The sequence below is a fragment of the Lagenorhynchus albirostris genome, chromosome 7, assembly GCF_949774975.1.
Source record: "Lagenorhynchus albirostris chromosome 7, mLagAlb1.1, whole genome shotgun sequence".
NCBI lineage: Eukaryota > Metazoa > Chordata > Mammalia > Artiodactyla > Delphinidae > Lagenorhynchus > Lagenorhynchus albirostris.
Window position 1 is genome coordinate 112,386,768 of NC_083101.1, and position 25,903 is coordinate 112,412,670.

At 43.4% G+C, this 25,903-nt stretch overlaps 2 protein-coding genes across 6 annotated transcripts in view; one reads left to right on the forward strand and one right to left on the reverse strand.

Annotated features, from left to right (window-relative positions):
- CLCN3 (chloride voltage-gated channel 3) overlaps positions 1 to 15,861 on the reverse strand; it is an 81,786-nt gene extending 65,925 nt beyond the window's left edge. For 3 of the 5 annotated variants that reach the window (XM_060155833.1, XM_060155828.1, XM_060155834.1), the window contains exons 1-2: positions 15,469 to 15,861; positions 3,721 to 3,896 (exon numbers count right to left, since the gene is read on the reverse strand). In XM_060155833.1, coding sequence (XP_060011816.1) covers positions 3,721 to 3,880 — 160 coding nt within the window. In that variant the 5' untranslated portion in view covers positions 3,881 to 3,896; positions 15,469 to 15,861. Of the gene's footprint in view, positions 1 to 3,720; positions 3,897 to 15,265; positions 15,283 to 15,468 lie in introns of those variants that run through there. The other 2 variants (XM_060155829.1, XM_060155830.1) reach the window with 2 other exon arrangements.
- On the forward strand, positions 12,739 to 18,976 carry LOC132522698 (uncharacterized). Its single transcript, XM_060153241.1, has 5 exons — positions 12,739 to 12,742; positions 15,538 to 15,885; positions 16,257 to 16,418; positions 16,528 to 16,639; positions 18,269 to 18,976. Exons 1-5 carry the CDS (start codon positions 12,739 to 12,741, stop codon positions 18,366 to 18,368), a joined length of 726 nt encoding a protein of 241 aa, XP_060009224.1. The 3' UTR covers positions 18,369 to 18,976.
- The last annotated feature ends 6,927 nt before the right edge of the window (positions 18,977 to 25,903 follow it).

The window sequence follows — 25,903 nt, forward strand, 5'->3', positions numbered from 1 at the left end:
GTCAAAGAATCTGCCTTCCAATGCAGGGGACGCGGGTTCAATCCCTGGCCAGGGAGCTAAGATCCCACATGCCATGGGGCAACTAAGCCCACGTGCCACAACTACTGAGCTTGCATGCCTCAACAAGAGAGCCTGTGTGCCGCAAACTACAGAACCCACGCACCCTGGAGCCTGCGCGCCACAACTAGAGAGAAGCCTGCGCACCACAGCTAGAGAGAAGCCCATGCGCCACAACGAAGAGCCCGCACCACAACGAAAGATCCTGCGTGCCTCAACGAAGACCCTGCGTGCCGCAACTAAGACCCGATGCAGCCAAAAAAATAAAGAAAAAAAATAATCAAATGGAAATTTTATGACTGATAAATAACTGAAATTCAAAACTTGATAGAAAACAATGAGATAGCACTACACACCTGTTGCAACAAATCCAGAGCACTGAGAACACCAAATGCAGACAAGGATGTGGAGCACTGGAACGCTCATTCGTTGCCGGGGGGAATGCAAAATGGCACAGCCACTCTGGAAGACAGTTTGGCAGTTTCTCACAAAACTAAACATAGTATTTGATCGAGCTATCATGTTCCTTGGTATTTACCCTAATGAGTTGGAATATCCAAATGAAAAAAGGAAAATACAGAAAAGAGCATAAGAAACACAAGGATCTCAGTGAAAAGATGTAACACATGTGAATGGAGTCCTAAAAGAGGGGTCGGGCAGAGGTGGGGAGCAGGGGAGATGGCAGAAACAGTATTTGAGGACACACTGGTCAAAATTATCCAAAGATGAAATAAAAAATAAATAAATAAATCAAGTCACAATTCAGGAGTTCTAGTAACCCCAGCCAGAATAAATACAAAGAAAACCAGTTAGGCACACTATGGTTAAGCTTCTGAAAAACCAAAGACAAGGAAAAAAGCCTTAAAAGAAGCCAGAGTAGGGGAAAATACCACTGGTAGCTGACTTTTCAGCAGAAGGCAAATGACACCAAAATTACATCTTTAAAGTGTTCAAAGAAGATAACTGTAGATCTGAAATACAGCTGCAAAAATACCCTTCAAAAACAAAGGCGAAACAAAGGCTTGTAACTGTGTGAATTTATTGCTAGTAGATTATAATTAAAAGAAATACTAATGAGAGTTCTTCAGGCGGAAAGATAACTATCCCAGACAGAAACATGAAAATGCAGGACAGAATGAAGAGCAATGGAAAAAGTAAAGCCACAAAATCTAAATAGGCATTGACACAAGATGACAATAATAATGTCTCATGCAGTTTAAAATATATAAAGAATTAACAGAGAGGACAACAATGGCACAAAAAGCAGGAGGGGGGATAAAAAGAGGTAAAGTATTGTAAGGCCCTTACATTTCCCATAAAGTGGTAGAAGTAGTAATTTATAGTAGAACTAATAAGAGTGCATGTTATAATCTCTAGAGTAACCCACCAAACAGAATATAAAAGAATGCATAACTAACAAGGTACTGGGGGGAAGAGAAAGAAAGAAAGGAAAAAAAGACAGCTGTGCAAATAGAACATAAATATAGTAGATATGAACTTAAATATATCAGTGGTTACATTAAATGTAAATGGACTACATTTACATAAAACCAATGTGAAAAACAAAAACTCATATATATGCTGGGTTTTGGTACAAAGATAGCCAAGTATTTCAATGTAACCGAGTAAAAAGTCAAGAAACAGACCTACAGAAATACATCCACTTGACAGATGACAAAGATGTCAGTGCAGTACTCTGGAGAATGGAAGGTTTTTTCAATATATGAGCCAACTAGTTATCCATATGGGAAAAAAATGAACCTGAACACTTAACTCACATCACATATAAAAATTAATTGCAGGTAGATTATAAATCTAAATGTGAAAGACAAAAAATAAAACTTCTAGTAGAAAACGAGAGAATATCTTCTTGACCTTGAGGTATGGGAAGCTATCTTAAACAGAACACAAAAACTATAAAAAATAAAGGAAAAGATTAACTGCTTTTCATTAAAATTGACGACACCTTCATCAAAAGATTCCATTAAGAGTGAGAAGGGGGCTCCCCTGGTGGCACAGTGGTTGAGAGTCCACCTGCCGATGCAGGGGACACGGGTTCATGCCCCGGTCCGGCAAGATCCCACATGCCGCCAAGCGGCTAAAAAAAGAGTGAAAAGGCATACCACAGAGCAAGAGAAGACATTTGCAATACATAAACCTAACTAAGGACTCAATCAGAATGCATAAAGAACTCTTATAAAATAGGCAAAAAGATTGAACAGGCACTTCAAAAGAGGCTATCTAAAAAGCCAATCAACATACCACAGGCATTTAAACTCACAGGTCATTAGGCAAATGTAAATTAAAACCAAAATATGAGATTACTGCACCCACAATTAGAATAGCTAAAATTTTAAAAACTGATAACATCAAGTATTGGTGAAGGTGTGAAGCAACCAAAACTCACACACAGCTGACAGAATGTACAGGTTACAACCTGAGATGAGATTCTGAGGTATAAATCCTACAGAATTGTGTAAATGATATGCACTAAAATATATGTATATGAAAATTCTCAGCACCATTATTATTAATAGCCAAAATCTAAAAAATATATATTTTAATTAAAAAACCTAAATACCCTTTAAAAATATATGATGGGTAGAACAGATAAATTGCAGCATATTTACACAATGGCATACTACATGGCAATGAAAATAAATTTAACTACTGCTATATAAACAAAACAGATGAATCAAGACATAAGTAAATGACACCAGACTCAAAAGAATATATATAGTATAAATCCATTTATATAAAGTTTAAATACCTGCAAAAGTAGTCTGTGGTGATAGAAATCAAAATAATAGTTACCTTTGAAACTGGAAGGGGGAACAAGGGAGGATTCTGGGGGAACCAGTCATGTTTTATTTCTTGATTGAGGTATATAAGTGTGTTCACTTTGTAGAAATTCATTACTTTCCACGCTTGTGATATGATGATTGTTGTGATGGTTAATTTTATGTGTCAACTTGACTGGACTTCAGGATGCCCAGATAGCTGGCAGAACATCATTTCTGGGTGTGTCCGTGAGGGTCTTTCCAGAAGAGATAAGCATTTGAATCGGTAGACTAAAAACTTTGCTCTCTGCTTGATTTGGGATATCTTTCTTCTGCCCTGGGGCATCAGCACTCCTGTGTCTGGGCCTTCGCACTCAGACTGGGATTACGCCACTGGCTGCCCTGGTTCTCAGGCCTTTGGGTCTGGACTGGAACTACACCACCAGCTCTCCCGGGTCCCCAGTTTGCAGATGGCAGACGGTGGGACTTAGCCTTCACAATCACATGAGCCAATCTTTCATAATAAATCTCTTTCTACATGCCTCTCTCTCTCTGTGTATCCCATCAGTTCTGTTCTTCTGACAGCTCCAATTCCAGCTGTATACCTCTCTGTACTACGTATACTAAAATTTTAAAGCGTACCTATATACAAGGCTTTCTTTTGGGGTAATGAAAACTAGACACAAATGGTAGTTGCATAACAGTGTAAAGGTACTAAATGCCACTGAACTGTACACTCTTAAAATGGTTAAGTTTATGTTACATGAAATACCACAGTGAAAAAGAAAAATAACCCCAAAACTTGACCTCAATAAAACAATGTATATATTTATTAGCAGACATTCATGACTATAAATACTAAGAGTTGTAATGCCAAACTTACCAACTGCTGTGTCACCATCTAACAAGTTGTCATCTTCAGAAGTCTGAAAGTCCATAATCACACCTGCTCCGTCTAAAAGCTCCTCGTCACTACTCGCACTTGTTATACTGTTGTAGCTGTTTCTATAGTAGCCTCTATGAAACAGCTGCTCAGACTCCATTTAGCTGTCTGCTTATCTGAAAAAACAAAGGGGGAAAAATGGCTTTAACATTTTCCCAACATATAATAAAAATCATCTACTTAGGGCTCCCCTGGTGGTGCAGTGGTTGAGAGTCCACCTGCCGATGCAGGGGACACGGGTTTGTGCCCGGGTCCAGGAAGATCCCACATGCCGCGGAGCAGCTGGGCCCGTGAGCTATGGCCGCTGAGCCTGCGCGTCCGGAGCCTGTGCTCCGCAGCGGGAGAGGCCACAGCAGTGAGAGGCCTGCGTACCGGAAAAAAAAAAAAAATCATCTACTTTAATAAGTCGAAGGAAACTTCTGATCTCTGTATTAAAAATATATATATATACTAACTTGATTCACTGTAACAATAGCTAACTCTATTGTGTTAAGTCTTTGGGGATCATTTAATTCTATTCTCACCAAGAAGCTGTAAAAAGGAATGAAGAATTTCTTCAGGTAGTGGTATAAAACAATCTCCAAGATCAATCGTTAAGTTAAAAGACAAAGTACAGAGAAGGGTTTATAGTACACTACAATATATGTGGGGGGTCCCCCGAAAAAGGGGGGCTGTGGTAGAGGATGAAATACAGTACACAACTGGTTGTGTATGTACAGTCCATCTCCGGAGGGAGTTCCAAGAAAGCTCCCCACAGGGAAAAGGAACAGTGACTGAAGTACCAGGTCTGAGAGGGAAACTGTATGCCCCTTTTGAATACCTTACCAGATGCAAATACTAATTTTAAAATACTGTCATTTACACATTTTTAAAATTTCATTCTCCTTTCATCATTTTAAAATTTATTTATTTATTTATTTATTTTTGGCTGCGTTGGGTCTTAGTTGCTGCACACAGGCTTTCTCTAGTTGTGGTGAACGGGGGCTACTCTTCATTGCGGTGCACGGGCTTCTCATTGCCGTGGCTTCTCTTGTTGCGGAGCACGGGCTCTAGGCGCACAGGCTTCAGTAGTTGTGGCGCACGGGCTCCGTAGTTGTGGCGCATGGGCTTAGTTGCACCGCGGCATGTGGGATCCTCCCGGACCAGGGCTCGAACCCGTGTCCCCTGCGTTGGCAGGCAGATTCATTACCACTGCGCCACCAGGGAAGTCCCCATTTTAAAATTTAAACCTTCAGAGCCCATGGTCAAATATCAGCCATGAAAAGTATAATAGGTCACGATTTCTATTCTTTCCCAGCAGATAACAAGTAAGCATACGTTTCACTGTTCTTACTCCATACTTTAAAAACAATGTAACTCCTAAATAGTTTGATGTTTTAAATACATCCACCTACTTGCTCAACACCCAAATGACAGTTCAACATTAGTGAGCTAGACACCAGCAACAGGCTTGAGAGGTTCGTGTGTGGGACTTGAAAGGTGAAGCCGTAGGAGCGGTCCACCCAGTAAGCCTGGTAAAGCAAGACTTCTTAGCTTTGTCATGATGATTACACATAGAAAGTAAAGGATGAATGGAGTGACGCGCACTCCAATTCGAGTGCTGAATTCTAGCACTGAAGATTTGAAGGGGTTTAAGATAATCTCTTGTCCTCAGTAAATGTTCCTTCGGCACATGGAAAAACCACCTCAAAGAGCTGCAACGATTAAAAATTATTTGTAGTGAAAAAACAATTATTTGTAAAGCTTTTACACTTTTTAGAAAAATAAAATACTGGTAACTACTTTTAAAAGGTATACGATATAAATTCCCTAACTTAAAGACCACCTGAGAGAAGGTGAAGCTTGAGGGCTCTAGTCTCAGCATCTGGCACAGTGACTGGAACATAATATACAGATAATAGTGGTCAAAATGCCAGACTGTTTTCTCAATCAACCAGGTGAAAAAAGAGAAATGAATTCAGTCTTCAATAAACAAATCCTCTCTACAACAGTGTTAATCTGGTCTTGGGAGAATAACCAAAACCTAGCACCTAAGTTACAAAGAAAACATTAAGTATTTACCACTTTGCAATTTTATTAATGTTTTATGATTACCTCCACCGAAGACAGCCTATTATACTGAGACTTGTTAGAATACACTAATTAAAACAAGAGTTTTGGGCTTCCCTGGTGGCGCAGTGGTTGAGAGTCCACCTGCCAATGCAGGGGACACAGGTTCGTGCCCTGGTCCGGGAGGATCCCACATGCTGCAGAGCGGCTGGGCCCGTGGGCATGGCCACTGGGCCTGCACGTCCTGAGCCTGTGTTCTGCAACGGGAGAGGCCTCAACAGTGAGAGGCCCGCATACAGCAAAAAAAAAAAAAAAGAGTTTTATTTTAAGGTAAATGTTAAAATAGAATAGTATGAAAATAACTGTTTATGCTAAGAACTCTGCAGTATCCATAGAGGTGATCAAATTCAATATTGTGGCTCTTGAGTAAATAACTAAAAGGCTTTTAAAAGAAATAAGGATTAATAGTTCAAGAGTCATTTTAATTTTGATTAGCAAAGCACATATGCTAAGATTTTGCAAAGGACACAGACATTCTATTCTTCACTTCTTTACACGACGGTCACACTAGAAGCGCTTAATACATGTGATAACATACGTCAATGAGCGTTAATTCGCTAGAGGCTATAGAACACTGAGAAATCGCTCTAAAATAAAACTGTCTGTGTCCTAGGCCCTCAATCAGCAAGTTCCAACATAGCTCCTACATTTTATCCCTGAAAGTCCTCAAAAACCACTAGTGATGACTGCTAACTTAACCCTTTCAAAATGTCTAAAAACTTCATATCACGAACACCTCTGAGACATCTAGACTCCATACCTCTCCTTATAACAAGAGCAACCAACTCTGTTCCAAAGGTTTATTAAACTCAGGCCTACATGGGTTCCTATTTCTATAAATTCAATAACTTAAAAAGAACTATTCTTATTAACCCAGAAACCTGTAGAGCTGACCTGTGTGATCAGCAGCCACTAGTCCTGAAACACGGCTCTAAGGAGAAATACCTACTGCACTTGTAGGACTGCATGACAAAAAAGAATGTCAAGTATTTCATTAAAAATTTCATGTTGATTCCATGCTGAAATAACACTTTAGATATACTGGGTTTAATAAAATATATTATTAAAATTAATCTCACCATTTCCTTTTTACCTTTTTAATGTGTATACTAAGAAATTGAAATTTTCATATGTGTCTTGAATTTGCAGCACAACTGTTTTTATTGCACAGCACTGCTATAAAATAGTCAAGATTCTATGGTAGCATAAAAGAAATACACAGAAGGAATCTGGACACCAGTGTTAAATCACTCTAGGTTTCAAACTCGATTCCCAGGCTTGACTACAAAAGGCTATTTAAACCATAATACAGCAGCTGAAATTTGGCATATAAAAAATGAAAATAATACTACAAAGTCATTTTTTTCCTTTTAAATTGTCAAAAATATACTTAAAACCATTACAAAACATTATAATAGACAGAGCGGCCTGCAAATATATTCTTGCAGAGCTAGGAAGAGTAGAGCTAACCCATGAAAATCTCTAGGGAGAAGGCCTGGTGCACTGCAATGAGTTCCCAAATGATCTATGTACAGTCACCCTGACCTCTGTCATCTGATCACACCACAGCCAGCATGGTCTTTTCTAAAAGCAGGTCTGATGGGTCATCTCTGCACATGCCATGGATTTAGGTCTTAATCACTTCTCACCATGCTTAGCAAACTCTTCCACACAGCGCACAAAGCCCATGCAGCCCGGCCTCTGCTGCCTCTCCCGGGGCGAACATCTCCCTCTCAGTTGCACCAGGCCGGCCCCAGCCCCTTCCCTAGGCTTAGCTGCTCCCTGGGCCGGGAACAGACCCTCACCTCCTCATCTAGGTAATGCTCCAAGGCATTCTTCAGCTCTCACCTCAAGCATCCCTTTATTCAGTTAACAAACTCTCAAGCAAGGACTTCCCTGGTGGTGCAGAGGTTAAGAATCCACCTGCCAATGCAGGGGACACGGGTCCGTGCCCTGGTCCAGGAAGATCCCGCATGCCACGCAGCAACTAAGCCTGTGAGCCACAGCTACTGAGCCTGCGCTCTAGAGCCCACATGCCACAACTACTGAAGCCTGCGCACCTAGAGCCTGTGCTCCGCAACAAGAGAAGCCACCGCAATGAGAAGCCCGTGCACCACAACCAAGAGTAGCCCCTGCTCGCCACAACTAGAGAAAGGCCGCGTGCAGCAACGAAGACCCAACGCAGCCAAAAATAAAAGTTAATTAATTAATTTAAAGAAACCCTCTCAAGCAGAGTTTACTATATGTCAGGCACCATCCTAGGCACATTACAAGTTAACTCATTTAAGATTGGTACTAAATACAACCAAAACCCTAAATCTTAGGTGCTGTTATCATCCTCATTTAACAGATGAGGAAACTGAGGCACAAAGAGTTGCAGTAACTGGCCCAAAGTCATGCAGCTGTAAGGAAAGCCTTCCTAACCTACCTCCTACCCGGGCCAGGCTTCCCTGACCAGGTCAAATTCTCACTGTGAGTTCTCACACCTCTCCTTGACAGCACTTAGCCCAGGTGTAACGTCACCCCGATTCACGTGATAAGACCTCCCCTCCGGAGGGTGGCATGAGGCCTGGCTGTGCCCATCTGTACTCAACTCTGCAATGCGTAGCACAGTACCACACACCTACGAGGGGTTCACTTTTTTAAATTAAACTTTTTATTTCGAGATATTGTGATTTCACATGTGGTTGTAAATAATACAGAGAGCTCCTACCCTTTACTCAGTTTCTTCCAATGGTAACTTCTTGCACAATCATGATATTGACACTGACTGACACAGAACTTTCCATCACAAGGACCCCTTGTGCTGCCCTTTACAGCCTCACCCACTCTCTTCCAGTCCCCCACCCCTTCCTTAACCCCTGGCAACCCATAATCTGCTTTCTATTTCTAAAACTCTTCCACTTCAACAACGTTGTATAAATGGAATCGTACAGTCGACCATTTCGGAGATTAGCTCTCTGCACTCAGCAAGACTCTCTGGAGAGCCATCCAGGGGTTGTGTGTCAACAGTTCTTCCCTCTTCGTTGCTAAATAGTGCTCCACGATATGGACACACCACATATGTTTGTTTAACCATTCACCCGTGCAAGAATTATCTGCCTCTTTTCTAGGTTTGGGCTATTGTAAACAAAGCTGCTATAAATATTCACGTACAGATTTTTTGTGAACTTAAGGCTTCACTTCTCTGGGATAAAAGCCAAGGAGTGCAACAGCTGGGCCATATGGTAACTGCATGGCTGGCTTTTAAAGAAACTGCCAGTTTAACATCCCAACTTTACAGCCCTACCAACAATGTATGGGTGAGCCTGTTTCTCCACATCCTTACCAGCACTTGGTGGTGTCCGTTTTTTTCTTTCTTTCTTTTTTTAGCCATTCTGATAGGTGTGTAGTGGTATCTCACTGTTCTTTTCATTTGTATTTCCCTAATGGCTGATGACGTTGAACATATTCTTATGTGCTTACTTGCTACCTGCATGTCCTCCTCAGTGAAATGAGTGTTTATATCTTTTGCCGATCTTCTAACTGGATTGTTTTACTTCCCAGTTTCATATTTTAGAATATATATTCTAGATACTAGTCCTTTGTCAGATATGTTGCTTGCAAATATTTTCTCCCACGTTGTAGCTTGGTTTTCTTCCTTTTGATAGGGTCTATCACAGAGCAAAAGTAATTTTGATGAAGTTCAACTTGTCAGTATTTCCCTTAAGGAGCGTGCTTTTGGCGTCAACTCTAGGAAATTTACCTACCAAAGATTTCCTCCTAAATTTTTTCCTAAAATTTTTATAGCCTTACATGTTACATTTATGTCAGTGGTCCATGTTGAGTGAATCTTTGTATAAGTTGTAAAACACAGGTTGAAGTTTGTTTTTGTTTTTGGACGTATGGATATCCAACTGCTCCAATGCCATTTGCCAAAAAAGTTATCTTCCTGGGCTTCCCTGGTGGCACAGTGGTTGAGAGTCCACCTGCCGATGCAGGGGACACGGGTTCGTGCCCTGGTCTGGGAAGATCCCACCTGCCGCAGAGCGGCTGGGCCCGTGAGCCATGGCTGCTGAGCCTGCGCGTCCGGAGCCTGTGCTCCGCAGCGGGAGAGGCCACAATAGTGAGAGGCCCACGTACCAAAAAAAAAAAGTTATCTTCCTTCCACTGAATTGTTGGGGGGTCTCTGTCAAAAATTAGTGGGGCATATTTGTGTGAGTCTATTTCAGACTTCTCTGTTCTGTTTCGTTGATCTGTGTGTCTATACCTAGAGCAGTAAGGACAGTATTGACTACTGGAGCTCTTGAAATTGGATAGATTGATTTCTCACACTTGGTTCTTATTTTTCAAAATTGTTTTGGTTATTCTCGTTCCTTTGCCTTTCCATATAAATTTTGGAATAGTCTGGTCTATATCTACAGAACCTTGATGGATCAATTAATGTCTATAGTATGAATGAATAGCAAATGCCTAACGGATGACGGATACATCTGTACTTGGATGTTGCATGGGAACTCGAATTCAACAAGACCTAAGCCAAATACTTATTTGCCCCAAACTTGCTCGTCCTCCCCCTCTCCCTATCTCAGTTTACAGGATCACCATCTACCTAGTAGCCAAAGTCAGTTTTGAGAGTCACTGATTAATGCATTTAACAACCATCTGCTGAGCGCCCAGCATGTGCTGGGGTGATGAGTAAGAAATGGTCCCTATTCCCAAGGCAGTGAACGTGAAAGACAGACAAACAATGACATATGGTGTGAGAAGCGCCAGAGGAGAAGTATGCTCAAGGTACATGATGACACTGAGCAGGAACAAGCTGCTGCCTGGGAAAGTCTGCAAACACTGAAAGAGGAAATGAGTACTGAAGGATTAGGACGCATCAACTAGGCCAACTATGAGGTGCCAAGTCAATAAAGGAAAAGAAAAAAGTACATGCAAAAACACAGCAGCATAATAAGACCTGCTCGGGTAGCTTATGGAAGAGGCAGGGGCTGGAGAGTAGCCGAGGAGGTGGACGGACGCCAGAGAAAGGCAGGCGCTCTGAGGTCCTGCTGAGGAACTTACTCGTGACAACACGTGAGAAACCATTAAGAGGTTTAAAAGAGAAATCACCTGATCAGATACAAACTTTAACAAGGCAACAGCAGCAGCAGCAGCATGGAAGGCAGAGGAGAAGGGCAAGAGTGACCCGGGGAGGACTCCAGGAGACCTTGAAGAGCCCTGGACACAGCACAGTGAGGTCATCACTGAACTGAGTCATGGCCACATGAAGAAGTAGGAACGGCTGCGAGGGACATTTAAGAGGCCACGGTACCTAACAAAACGCAAGGAACATGAAGGAGAAATCTAAGGTATCTGCTCGGTTTCTCACTTGATTGATTCAAAACAGCTGGAAGAAACAAAGTGCAATCTCCAGCAGCTTGTAGGACTCAGAACCAGAGCGTTCTTTCCAACAGCAGGATTACACACCCAGGCTTTAGTCCTATTCCAGGCCAGACTGCAGTGAGGGGATGGCGACCCTGAGTGCACCAGTCTAGCCCCCGAACTGCAGACACTGAGCGGTTCAGCACCAGAACTGGGGGGTGGGGAGCAGAACGAGGGAGACCTGGAACCCAGAGCCTGAGGGAGGCATGCTGCTTCTTCATAGCTTCCAACAAGGTTTTGCCCTCTCATCAAGGGGACTGGGTAGGCCTGAGGACCATGGCTAAATTGCAAAGGCATGTCAGTCAGCTATCTGACAGAACAGCAGACACAATCAACCCCAGAGAAAGAAGAAAAGAAAATCCCAAATGTCAGCAGCCAGAGAGATGAACAGAAGTCTCAAGAGCAGGGCTTCCCTGGTGGCACAGTGGTTAGGAATCTGCCTGCCAATGCAGGGGACACGGGTTCGAGCCCTGGTCCGGGAAGATCCCACATGCCGCAGAGCAACTAAGCCCGTGAGCCACAACTACTGAGCCTGTGCTCTAGAACCCGCGAGCCACAACTACTGAGCCCACGTGCCACAACTACTGAGCCCACGTGCCACAACTACTGAAGCCCAAGTGCCTAGAGCCCATGCTCCGCAACAAGAGAAGCCACCGCAGTAAGAAGCCCGCACGTTGCAACAAAGACCCAACACAGCCAAAAATTTAAAAACAAACAAAGTCTCAACAGCAATAACCGCAGGGAGGTGGAACTCTGATGTAGCCACTTGGAAGTAAGGAGCTTCCTCACGTAAATATTTCAAGAACTAGGTGTGCGAAAGACTTGTCCAAGATTAAAACGTGACAATGAATTTCAACACGATCACTTACACATTTACTAAAGTTTGTAAAATGGCCACTCGTGTACCAGAAACTAAAAAAAATACAGATAAAATTTTTATTTATTAATGGCATATCTGTACAGGCCTTACAGCTTTCAATAAACTTCAGCATAACTTACATAATATACTGTCCTCAAAAGGGATATAGTAATTTTTTCCTATAAATTACTATATATCCATATAATGACAGGCAACTCATGACAGATGTCACAGAAGACACTGAAATTGTTACAAGAGCTCGGGGAAAAGATTGCATCCATCTGTAATTGATGATGAGAAGACTTCTTTGGAAGAGACACACTTGAATTGGACCTTAAAAGGTAAGTGGGAGGGATTCTCTAGTAGTCCAGTGGTTAGGACTCGTGCTTTCACTGCCAGGGGTCCAGGCTCAAACTCTGGGAGGAGAATTAAGATCCTGCAAGCACGTGGTGTGGCCAAAAAAAAGGTAAGCGGGATTTTATGGGGCAGAGGTGGGAGAAGAGGTTAGTTCATTGAAGCAACAGTGAAGCATTGGCGTGAATCAAGCCATGGAGCCAAGAAGGTGACAAAGACATTTGGCGATGAGTGAGTGTGTGCAGAGAACACAAGTCCAATGCAAGGTTTCGTGGTCAGATAAGTCTGGGTAATAAAACATACCCTGTGTAGAATTGTAATGGTTAACAGAATAAGAAAGGTTCTTGAGAAAACCTGTAGTAAACATTAACTTCATAAACAAAATTTATTAAAAGTTTCTCAAATTTATTTTACCAGGGAATGACCCCTCTACCCATTATAACATCATGAAACTTAGATCAGAACATCACCATATTAAAAAAGAATTTACCCTAATACAAATTGTCGTACTTACAAGACATGAAAGTAATGAAACGCATTTCTCCCCAAAGTAATATTTCCTGGTATTTTATCCTACTGTCCATTAAGTTAGCTGCATGTCCAAATCACTGCACCTTAGATATTTCTCTTCAAAAAAGTATTAAATGGATAACCTGCTAAAGAAAGTGGCTTTCTATTCTGAAGAAAATTTCCCAGATTCATAAATATTTTTAGATCCAGTCAAAAGATAACTGCTAGATGATTTTAAAAGGAAAAACACACACACAAATATAAAAGTCAGACTATAACAAGTAAAAAGGTAAACAATCCAACAAAAAGATGCTGTGGAAGACTTAGACTTTGAAAACTAAAGAATTTCCATGACTTTACAAGACAGAAACTGTTCAACTACTTCCCATGAGGGCAAGAAATGTATTTACCTGACATGGTTCCAGTCAAAGTTGCAGATCAAATCTCTCTATATTTCAGCAATGCAAATGGGCATTTTCCCCACGTGGGTTCATCTTTCATTTTATAGTTAACCTTATACTTAACCGAAGAACACTGATCTTTAAGAATCAAAATGTATCATAGCTACAATGTTTATATACACATGTGCAAGTGCATAATTAAAAAACACAAGAAGAGTTTATTAGAGTAGTGGCATGAGGATTAAAAAAAAGATTTTCCAGAGTTTCTGTAATTTTACATTATTTTTATAACTGAAGAATAAATGGACCTGTGCTGCCATCTCTCTCACCCCATCTTTTCTTCCAGCATTTTGTTGAGTCTCGCTCGCAATGAAGTGCAGCCAGTGAGAGCAAGAGCTCTGAAATCACATTGCCAGGCTTCAGTCTCAGTTCTGACACTGACTGAGACCTTGGGCAAATTAATTAAATCCTCTATGCCTCAGTTTCCACAGCTCTATAACAGGAAAAATCAAAGTACCTACTTCAAGGGGTTGGAGAATTGATATAATCCACAAAACCACTTAGGAAAGATCCTGAACCATAGAATTCACTCAATAAATATTAACACATCATATTTTAGATCGCTGCTGAAAGGTTTGACTAGAAACTAAGATGAAAGCTCTACAAAGCAGTGATAGTGGCCAAACCTCACAGGATACTGCTTTGATATCTGACCCACCACAGAGATCAAATCTGGCTTCCTGAGCCATCTGAAAATTATTACCAACATGTCACAACAGGAAATGGAAAGCCTATCATCAACATGACCTGGAAAACAGCCAATTCACTGACATAAAATCCTAACCTCAGCAAATCCTTCCCCTAAACTGTATATATCCAAAACCGGGTTAAATATTGGCATTCCTAATGAGCTATGTATGATTGAAAACACATGCTAAAACACAAGTTCCAACTAAAGTTGTAGGTACTATACATTCATATTGACCTCTTAGAATAATGTGACCTGTTTTTCAAACAAAGATTCAGTCTTTGAAGAGTGTGGGGAGTTAGGTGTGGGAGAGCTGCAATCTGCCTTGGGTTCTTCCAACAGTGGCTGTTCCTATTAACCAGAGGTCATAAAAGCTGGCTTAACCTGAGTAAATAACTGCAGGGCACACACCTGGTTTTTAAGCCACAGTCTGTAACAAGAAAATCAGCAACAGCACCTTTTAGGATGAAATCAACAACCTATACACGAGCATTTTAACTTCTCTGTGTACTCCCGTGCTACACAGACAGTATTTTCCAGTGACTCACAGAAGCAAGTAAAATTGACTGACATCAGTTAAATTATTTCCATGCCGACCTCATCAAGAAAAGATTCTTCTAAATTAACTCTTGAGAGATGAAAAGTAAAGCATTTCTGGAAAGATTCAACAATCAAAGACAAACCACAGTGACGCTGCTGTAACTGAACTGCATGCTGTAAACTCAAAAAAGTTTATAGTTTGCAGAACTGAACTTTTGAATTACCAAAGAGAAAAAATGGTACCGGTCACTGTTGATTCATTTCTTATTAAAAAAAAAAAAGAATTTTCTTCCAAAGGAAACACAAATCCCGGTCTCTAATATGCATAAAGTATGTGTAATTATCTTCTAGGTGCTCCGGTTTTGAAATGCTATACAAATAAAGCACATTATATACAATATCGATTTCTGAGTCTAAGGTGGTTTCCGGTCCAAGTCTAAGAACAAAACACAAATGTTACACATACACACAAACTATGTCTTGATATACACATAAATCTAAAGAAAGAGACACTGAACTTTATAGTTGGGCAAATTTCGCAAAAGTAAAACCCACAATTAATCTCTTCCTGGCACCTACGTCCATTCTGCTCACAGGTCTTTCGGCGGTTCCCGAAGGAAGCAGGTGAAAGCTCAGAGAACGCCCGCGGGCCACACCTGCTGCGGGCAGGGTCAGCGTCCCAGGACGGAGAGGCTAGCGGCCCGCCCCTGCCCCGCGGAAGCCACGGCCCCGGACCCCCTGCCGCCGCCGCCACTCACCTCGCCGCTCAGAGGCAGACAGCAGCCCCGGGGCCGCGTCCTGCGCCGCCGGCGGGCTCCGCATCTGAGGGCGGCCGGCGCGGCCAGCCCCACCGCGACCGCAACCCACGGGCTCAGCCGGGAGGGAGCCGCATCAAGTTGCAGTCGCCGGCTCCGGGGCCCTGGACTCGACCCGCTGCTGCCCCGAATCAAACACGACCGCCTCCGAGCTCACCTCCCTCTGGAGGGACCGCAGCTGCAGCCATGCTCCAACTCGGGGAGGAACTGGAGCGGCCGGCCACCAGCACCCCTCCTCGGCGCTCGGCCCGACTCCGGCCGCGGGCGACTGGACCGCAGGAAGGACTGCGGCTCGGGACCGTCCCGCCCGACCCACCGACCCCAGGAAGCCGACAAGAGAGGCGCTAGCAGGGCCGACAGGTGCGTCGGCGCCTGACGTCACCGCGTAGCCGTGAACGGCCGGTCGGAGCCGCGTAGACGCCCATTGGGCCGTGTGGGAACAGGGGGCGGGACGCGTGGAGGCAGTAGGCGGGACCTTTTGGAGCAGGGGCGGGGCTTGTGGAGGATGGGGAGGGACTTGTGGCGGCAGGGGGCGGGCCCTGTGTGGGTAGTGGGAGGGCCGTGCGAGGCAGTGGGCGGGGCCGTGGCGCCTTGGGGCGGGGCCGGCTAGGGGCGCGACCTTTCCCAGCTGGTGGGTCACGCCCCTCGCGGGGTGTGTGTGGGGGGGGGGGGTCCTCGTCTTAGTGACCTCGCGAGAGGACTGAGGTGGCACCGGGCCGCTCTCCCCGAAGGGCACTGCGCGCAGTCCGGCGGATCTCAGGTTCGCGTTCGGCGCCGGCGGGACCTCGGCGTCCAGCAGCGCGGAAACTGGGCTACCGTGGCGGGAGCGTTGATTCCGTGGGCAGCCGGTCTGTCTGAGCTTACGCGCGGACCCGGCTCCGCGCCTGCACCAGGTTAGCCTTTATGAATTGTCAAAAATAATGCTTGTTAATTGACTATTTTGGAGAAAACATGTAACCTGAGGACTCGAATGGCAGAGCTGAGTTGATTTCCTTATGGCAGACAGCTGTGGAACTCCTCAGGCGCGCCAGTGCGGAATCCCAGAGCAGGGAGGGCCGCACAAGGACAGTCCAGGACGCGGCTCTGCGGCGTGGGGACGTCCTGAATCCCACAGGTGACCTCTGACCTGGAGCTGGGGGGGGCGGGGAGGGGATGTCCAACAGCACCTGGTGGAATGAGAGGACGGGGCTCTGCGGCGTGGGGACGTCCTGAATTCCGCAGGTGACCTCTGACCTGGAGCTGGGGGGTGGTGGGGCGGGGGGGTGGATGTCCAACAGCACCTGGTGGCAAGGAAAGGAAGAAGTGTAAAGGCGAATGGTGCCTTGCTGTTACTGGAATGTAGGTGGAAGGGGGATGAAGAGGTGGGTTGTTGATGCAGCTGTATGGAAGAGTTTGTGTTTTATCCCAGATAACTGGGAGTTGTTGAAACGGTTGTGGTTGTTGTTGTTTGAGTAGTTTTTCCTGCACAATTTTTATTATGAAAATTTTCAAACCCAAAATACCTGAGAGTATGAAATGAGTTTATTGCATACTCAAATATGGTTTTTCATTTCTTTAAGGTATATGATAAACACTCTAAAATTTTCGGTCTTAAAAGTCTAAAGTCGGGCTTCCCTGGTGGCACAGTGGTTAAGAACCCGCCTGCCAATGCAGGGGACACGGGTTCGAGCCCTGGTCCAGGAAGATCCCACATGCCGCGGAGCAACTAAGCCCGTGTGCCACAACTACTGAGTCCGCGTGCCTAGAGCCCGTGCTCCGGAACAAGAGAAGCCACCACAACGAAGAGTAACCCCCGCTCACCGCAAATAGAGAAAGCCCACGCACAGCAATGAAGACCCAATGCAGCCAAATATAAATAAATGAATAAGATTTTTTTTTTAAGTCTAACATCAACTTACAGTAGCTGCATGTAACATGGAAATGTTTTAATCATGGGCATGATGGGATCAGTCATCTAGATGCAAAAATCCTGCTGTATTAGCTTCATCTGTATTCGGGTGTAATTTTTTACCCTGAAACTTGTGACAGTCGGAGGCAGACATTATGAAACTCTCCCCAAAGATACTTCAACATGCATCTCAAGAATAACACCTCTCCAACACGATCAAATATCACAGCTAGGAAGTTAACAATAAATCCCTCATATTGTCTGATAACCAGGCTATATTTAAATTTTGCCAATTGTCAACAACAACGAAACATCTTTTGCAGACTTTTTTTTCAAACCAGGATCCAGACAAGTGTCTTTTTTTTTTTTTTTTTTTTGGCGGTACGCGGGCCTTTCACTGTTGCGGCCTCTCCCATTGCGGAGCATAGGCTCCAGACGCGCAGGCTCAGCGGCCATGGCTCATGGGCCCAGCCGCTCCGCGGCATGTGGGATCTTCCCGGACCAGGGCACGAACCCATGTCCTCTGCATTGGCAGGCAGACTCTCAACCACTGCGCCACCAGGGAAGCCCCAGACAAGTTTTAAACGTTGCATTTTGGTTATGTTTCTTACATCTCTTTTATTCTTCAACAGCCCCTCCAATTTTTCATAGCAGTGATGTTTTAAAGAGACAAGTTGCCTTGTAGAATGTTGCACGTTGAACCGTTGTCTTTTAATCGTAAGAGTAATCATGGCTTGTGTAGATTGACTGTGTCCCCAAAGGACCCCCTCCCTCCCCTACCCCATGCTTTATTTGGAAGTAGGGTCTTACAGATGTGATCAAGGAAAGTTATTAGGATGGGCCCTAATTCAACAGGACTGGTGTCCTCAGAAGAGAAGAGACACAAAGACAGACATACAGGAAGATGGCATGTGAAAATGGAGGCAGAGACTGGAATGATGCTGTTCAGAGCTAAGGAGTGCCGGGGGCACCAGAAGCTGGAAGAAGTAAGGAAGGATTCTCCCCAAGAGCCCTTCAGGAGAGCAGAACCCTGCTGACACCTTGATTTCAGACTTCTGGCCTCCAGAACTGTGTGAGAATAAATTTCTGTTGTTTTAAGACCCCCAGTTTGTGGTACTTTGTATGAAAATATGAAATGCAAGTTGATGTCGTCCTGTACAACCTGACCAACCTTAGTGCCGCTCGCCACAAAAAGATACTATTAAGTATGTCTTGGATATCTTTCCAGGGACTTTTTAGGCATGTACAAACATATTACGTACATAAAATGATGGAGGAAACTTTATTCACCAGTAGCCCCGTTAAGAGCCTGGCTTGGCTTGGCCAAACCTTCTGGTAAGTGTTTAGGGTAGGAGACCCTAGATAGGTCTCAGCTGGTTCCTAGAGTCCAGGGAAGCACGTGGAGGGAGAGGAGGCTGTTTTCCTTTGGAGAGGGGAAAGGAGCCCTGTCGACCGGGAGAAGGTGGGGTAAGTGCTGAAGGAGAGTTTGCTGTCGAGTGTTGCACAGCAGGGTGTGCAAGAGAAGCTGCTTTGCCTCCCTACCAAATTGTATCAAACTCTGTATCACACACTAATGCTTTTGATTATGTACACTTTGGGGGCCCTCCAGTAAAACACAAGAGAGTAATGAATATCTGATCTAAATATGTATTTTTTGTATCTTTGAGGCACATAGCACTCTATAAGCATTAATATCAACATTCTAGATTCAACTCATCCTTTTTGATAGCTGCATACAACATATCACATAAAAGGTCTTTAAGTAGGGTCCGGTGACATGATTCTACTTGTTGTTGTAGGACTGAGGCCGCTGTTTTGTTGCTTTCTTGCCAGCTGTTAACCGGAGATCACTCTAAGCTCCTAGAGGTCGGTCTCAAGTCCCAACCAAATGGCTCTCACAACGTAGTGACTTACCTCTTCAAAGCCAGCAGAATTTCTCTTCCTTTCCCTTGAATTTGACTTCTTTGAAGGGCAGGAGGGGTTATGTAATTAGGTCAAGCCCACCCATCATAATTTCATTTTTTTATGAACTCAAGATCAGTTGACTAATAACGTTATCATGGAAGTGAAATCCACCATATTTACAGACCAGCCCACACTCAAGGAGCAGCAGTTACACCAGGCACGTACACCAGGGCCTGGGAATCTCGGGGCCACATCAGAATTCTGCCTGCAGCAGCCCCCGCTCCAGCCCCTAATGATTCACGCGTAAAGTGCATTCACTCCTTCCCGACGTTCACAAGGGCCAGTACAGCATCTGCATGATGGTCTCATCTAAGTCTAAATCTCATCTGTTCAGTGTCCAAAAGCTCTTCCAAGTCAGGTGAAGATGGGGCCCCTGGGTGTAATCCACTAATTCCTCTTCGTCTGTGGACCAGTGACACTAAAGAACCAAGTTACCTGCTCCCAACACTCTCGAAATACAGGGCTGGGACAGGCAGAGGAGCAGTGGCCGGCCTTCCAGCCCACAGGGAGAGGAAGGAAGATGGGGGCCTGTTCTCAACGCACAGCCGCCTTCCACGGTGGCAAGGGTGCCCCTCTCTTCCCTGAGTGCAGTAGCTGGATTTGGGGTGGTTTTGTGTTTTTGAGAAAAGGAAAACCCCTTTGTGTTGCCCTCAGCCAAGAGGATTTTGTGCCTTAATAGGCTAGAGCATCAGCTTTTCCAGATCCTGTATCTGCCTCACGGGCTGACAGCCTCTTCACTTCCTGACTCAGCACCGGCACCAGCTCACAAAGCAGGTTTTTCTCACTGTGACTTTATTTCATAACCGTTATCTTTGCCCTTCCCTGTCGCTAGGCCTCGCATAAAATTATAGGAGTTTACACAGCAGATTTCCTTAACTCCAAATCTCAGGCTAGACCATTTAAACAAACAGGCAGAACACACCCGAAGTTCTTGCTATCTAAGCCCAGAACCATGAGGCCTAGTTACCCAACGTGTGTGGTAGTCAGGGGGCCACTCAGGTGACCTTTGTAGGATCAAGAAATTCAGCTTCTTGCAATTAAAATAAACTGTGCCCCAGAATATTACAAAAATTGTGTGTCTGGTTTATTTGGAAAGCCTAAAGATTCAAAAGTCTTCTAAGGACATATCTGAGGACCTGCCAAAATTAGGAATCCTTTCCCTTGTTACCAGGAAAGTGTACTCTCCCTTGTATACTTCTGAGTGCAAAGAGTAGAAAATTGTAGGACATCAGGCAAAAGACTTTCACTCCTTTTAAATTATTTTTAATATACAGGGCAGAGTAATACCCAGAGATTACCTGCTTGATGTTGTGTGGGAGGGTACCTCCGTGCAATGGTACACTCCAAATACTCGAGCAGACGAGTTTTCCCAGAGGTCAGGGAAAGAAAGCCAACACACCCTGAGAAGCCAGGGAGAAAGAAAGTCAACACAGTTAGATAGGGTGCAGGCGGGTGGAAAGATTAAAACCTGTGGTCACGCAATGTACATACGTCCTGCCTCTTTTTGGTACGTCAGCCTCCTGTGGATGGTGGGGTAAGTAGAACCAGAGGTGAGGTTTGAGCGAGGGTGCAGAAATGGAAGGTGCCCTAAGCCAACGACACACTCTGGCTCTGTCAGAGAGATGTAGAGCGAGAGGGCCTGGCCACAGCCCCAGGTTGCCTGTTAACCTGCTGAGCACTTTTTGGGCAGGACACGTAGGACACAGTAAGAGTGTCACCTCTGGGTGGCAGGATTAAGACCCATGAACGTTGGGTGTCTCGCGGACATTTAGTGTGCCGTGAAGATACGGTGCTTGATGCATATTCGATGCCTCTTGTATGTTGAGTGCCTTTCCAGCCTTTTCAATCTCTGTTCACAAGTATCAGTATATGCCCTACTGACCTCATCTGTCCACCATGTCTCACAGCTGAGTAACTTACTTCTCTGTGCTTAACACATGAGCTTTTTCTATCCTATTTATTTCTTTTCTCCCAGGACAGAATTCAGTTTTCTCAGACAACACAGTCCTGGGCTTCAGAGCGGGTATGGTGCCCAGCTGGTGATGGGGGTGCCCACAATGCAGTCAGACTTCTCGGGACTCTTTCATTGCTGGTATCGTGGTAGAATTCACAGAACCATGCTCATACCCAAGCCCAGTTTTCTCTTATTTTACTTGGGACCCTGTTGGACAAGTTTCTTAGGTTCTTTCTTAGAAAAATGTTGAAAAGGAAGTGAAAACTTTTCTAAACTAAGTGGAATTTTTCACAAGAGATTTACAGACATTCTCTGTTTTCTTCTCTCACTGAAGATATGTAGCCTAAATTGGGGGAGAGGTGCCTAGCTTTGAGAACAGACAATAGTCGCAGTCACAGTATTGTGCTATAACGTCCAACATGAGGAACTATAGTTAACACTAGAGTTAACTGTGTGGTATATTTGAAAATTATGTGGTATATTTGAAAACTGTTCAGAGACCAGATACGAAGAGTTCTTATCACAAGGGGAAGAAACATGTTTTTCCGTTTTTTGGTATCTACGTGAGATGATGGATGTTAACTAAGCATTGTGGTCATTGTTTCACAATATATGTGAGTCAAATCATGATGCTGTACCCCTTGAACGTATGCAGTGCTGTACATCAACTGTATTTCAATAAAACTGGAAAAACCCAAACCAAACCAATGACTAAAAATAAATAAAAAGCTGTCAGCACACAGGAAGTAGTTGGAGGCACAGCAAACTATGTTATGTGAATAAAGCCAGGCTCCTGTACTTTAAGTCATAGTTTCTGGTTGGAACTGAGCTGAAGCACTAATAACAACAACTCTACCAAGACTCGTACTAGCTTTACTCCTCCTCCACCAACCAGCCAACAAAACCTTGAAACTCTCAAGGAAAGTGAAAAAGAAGAATAACGCACAGTGCTAAGAGTGTGCTTATTCCAACCATTTCTGGTTCCCCGGGAGATCCAGAGAACAGATGGTAGACATCGCCAGTGAGTGCGTGTGGTGGCACTCATTCCTTTCTGCCAGCATTTCTGTCACTCTGGAAGTGGCAGCTTGTAATGTGCTATTTTATAGACTTAGCAAAAGGAGTGAAAAAGAGCACTTTTTCACAGAAATCTGGAATCAGATTTCAGTTTCTCCTAGATTCTTGTTCTCTGACCTCAGTCAAGTTGCTCTAAGTTTTCCCTGAAATAGAAAAACCTGGAGATATGATTATTTCCCATAACAACTTTAGAAATACGTTAAAAAAACAGGTCCGCAGGGCTTCCCTGGTGGCACAGTGGTTGAGGGTCCGCCTGCCGATGCAGGGGACACAGGTTCGTGCCCTGGTCCGGGAAGATCCCACATGCCGCGGAGCGGCTGGGCCCGTGAGCCATGGCCGCTGAGCCTGTGCGTCCGGAGCCTGTGCTCCGCAACGGGAGAGGCCACAACAGTGAGAGGCCCGCGTACCGCAAACAAACAAACAAACAAACAAACAAAAAACCAGGTCCGCAGAAAATCAGAGATATGAACAAAGCCACAGAGATCTGCTTCATGTATTTGTGAGCTGATTCAGAAAAAGAACGTTGATTCTATCACTTAGTTTCATGCACATTGTCAAGAGGAAGGGAAAGGGATTGAGATGTTCTATTAGGAAAATAGTGATGCGGTTCTAGTCTAGAATTTCTTCCTGATTTCACCAGCATCAGGGAAGTAGTTGAAAATGACCTTTTCTTGTCCTTTGCCTTTTTCCTTAAGGGAGAACATGAAATTATATTGAATAGATTTGCAGTCTTGATAATATTTTTTAAACATCTTTATTGCAGTATAGTTGCTTTACAATATTGTGTTAGTTTCTGCTTTATAACAAAGTGAATCAGCTATACGTATACATATATCCCCATATCTCCTCACTCTTGCACCTGCCTGCCACCCTCCCTATCCCACCCCTCTAGGTGGTCACAAAGCACCCAGCTGATCTCCCTGTGCTATGGGGCTGTTTCCCCCTAGCTATCTATTTTACATTTGGTAGTGTATATATGTCCATGCCGCTCTCTCACTTTGTCACAGCTTCCCCTTCCCCTTCCCCATGTCCTCAAGTCCATTCTCTACGTCTGCGTCTTTATTGCTATCCTGCCACTACGTTCTTCAGAACCTTTTTTTTTTTTTAGATTCCAAATATAGGTGTTAGCATACAGTATTTGTTTTTCTCTTTCTGACTTACTTCACTCTGTATGACAGACTAGGTCCATCCGACTCACTACAAATAACTCGATTTCATTTCTTTTTATGGCTGAATAATATTCCATTGTATATATGTGCCACATCTTCTTTATCCATTCATCTGTCGATGGACACGTAGATTGCTTCCATGTCCTGGCTATTGTAGGTAGAGCTGCAATGAACATTGTGGCACATGACTCTTTTTGAATTATGGTTTTCTCAGGGTATATGCCCAGTAGTGGGATTGCTGGGTCGTATGGTAGTTATATTTCTAGTTTTTTAGAAACTTCCATGCTGTTCTCCATAGTGGCTGTTTCAATTTACATTCAATTTACCGACAGTGCAGGAGGGTTCCCTTTTCTCCACACCCTCTCCAGCATTTATTGTTTGTAGATTTTTTGATGATGGCCGTTCTGACTGGTGTGAGGTAATACTTCATTGTAGTTTTGATTTGCATTTCTCTAATGATTAGTGATGTTGAGCATCCTTTCATGTGTTTGTTGGCAATGTGCATATCTTCTTTGGAGAAATGTCTATTTAGGTCTTCTGCCCATTTTTGGATTGGGTTGTTTGTTTATTTGATATTGAGCTGCATGAGCTACTTGTATATTTTGGAGATTAATCCTTTGTCAGTTGCTTCATTTGCAAATATTTTCTCCCATTCTGAGGGTAGTCTTTTCGTCTTGTTTATGGTTTCCTTTGCTATGCAAAAGCCTTTAAGTTTCATTAGGTCCCATTTGTTTATTTTTGTTTTTATTTCCATTTCTCTAGATGGTGGGTCAAAAAGGATCTTACTGTGATTTATGTCTTAGAGTGCTCTGCCTGTGTTTTCCTCTAAGAGTTTCATAGTGTCTGACCTTACATTTAGCTCTTTAATTCATTTTGAGTTTATTTTTGTGTATGGTGTTAGGGAGTGTTCTAAATGCATTCTTTTACATGTAGCTGTCCAGTATTCCCAGCACCACTTATTGAGGGCTGTCTTTTCTCCATTGTATATTCTTGCCTCCTTTATCAAAGATAAGGTGACCATATGTGTGTGGGTTTATCTCTGGGCTTTCTATCCTGTTCCATTGATCTATGTTTCTGTTTTTGTGCCAGTACCATACTGTCTTGATTACTGTAGCTTTGTAGTATAGTCAGACGTCAGGGAGCCTGATTCCTCCAGCTCCGTTTTTCTTTCTCAATATTGCTTTGGCTATTCGGGGTCTTTTGTGTTTCCATACAAATTGTGAAATTTTTTGTTCTACTTCTGTGAAAAATGCCATTGGTAGTTTGATAGAGATTGCACTGAATCTGTAGATTGCTTTGGGTAGTATAGTCATTTTCACAATGTTGACTCTTCCAATCCAAGAACATGGTATATCTCTCCATCTGTTTGTATCATCTTTAATTTCTTTCATCAGTGTCTTATAGTTTTCTGCATACAGGTCTTTTGTCTCCTTAGGTAGGTTTATTCCTAGGTATTTTATTCTTTTTGTAGCAAAGGTAAATAGGAGTGTTTCCTTAATTTCTCTTTCAGATTTTTCATCATTAATGTATGGGAATGCAAGAGATTTCTGTGCATTAATTTTGTATCCTGCTACTTTAATTCATTGATCAGCCCTAGCAGTTTTCTGGTAGCATCTTTAGGATTCTCTACGTATAGTATCATGTCATCTGCAAACAGTGACAGCTTTACTTCTTCTTTTTTGATTTGGATTCTTTTTATTTATTTTTCTTCTCTGATTGCTGTGGCTAAAACTTCCAAAACTATGTTGAATAATAGTGGTGAGAATGGGCAACCTTGTCTTGTTCCCTATATTAGAGGAAATGGCTTCAGTTTTTCACCACTGGGAATGATGTCAGCTGTGGGTTTGTCATATATGGCCTTTATTATGTTGAGGTAAGTTCCCTCTGTGCCTACTTTCTGCAGGGTTTTTATCATAAATGGGTATTGAATTTTATCAAAAGCTTTTTCTGCATCTATTGAGATGATCATATGGTTTTTATCCTTCAGTTTGTTAATACGGTGTATCACATTGATTGATTTGCATATATTGAAGAATCATTGCATTCCTGGGATGAACCCCACTTGATCATTGTGTATGACACTTTTAATATGCTGTTGGCTTCTGTTTGCTAGGATTTTGTTGAAGATTTTTGCATCTGTGTTCATCAGTGATATTGGCCTGTAGCTTTCCTTTTTTGTGACATCTTTGTTTGGTTTTGGTATCAGGGTGATGGTGGCCTCGTAGAATGAGTTTGGGAGTATTCTTCCCTCTGCTATATTTTGGAAGAGTTTGAGAAGGATAGGTGTTTGCTCTTCTCTAAATTTTATAGAATTCACCTGTGAAGCCA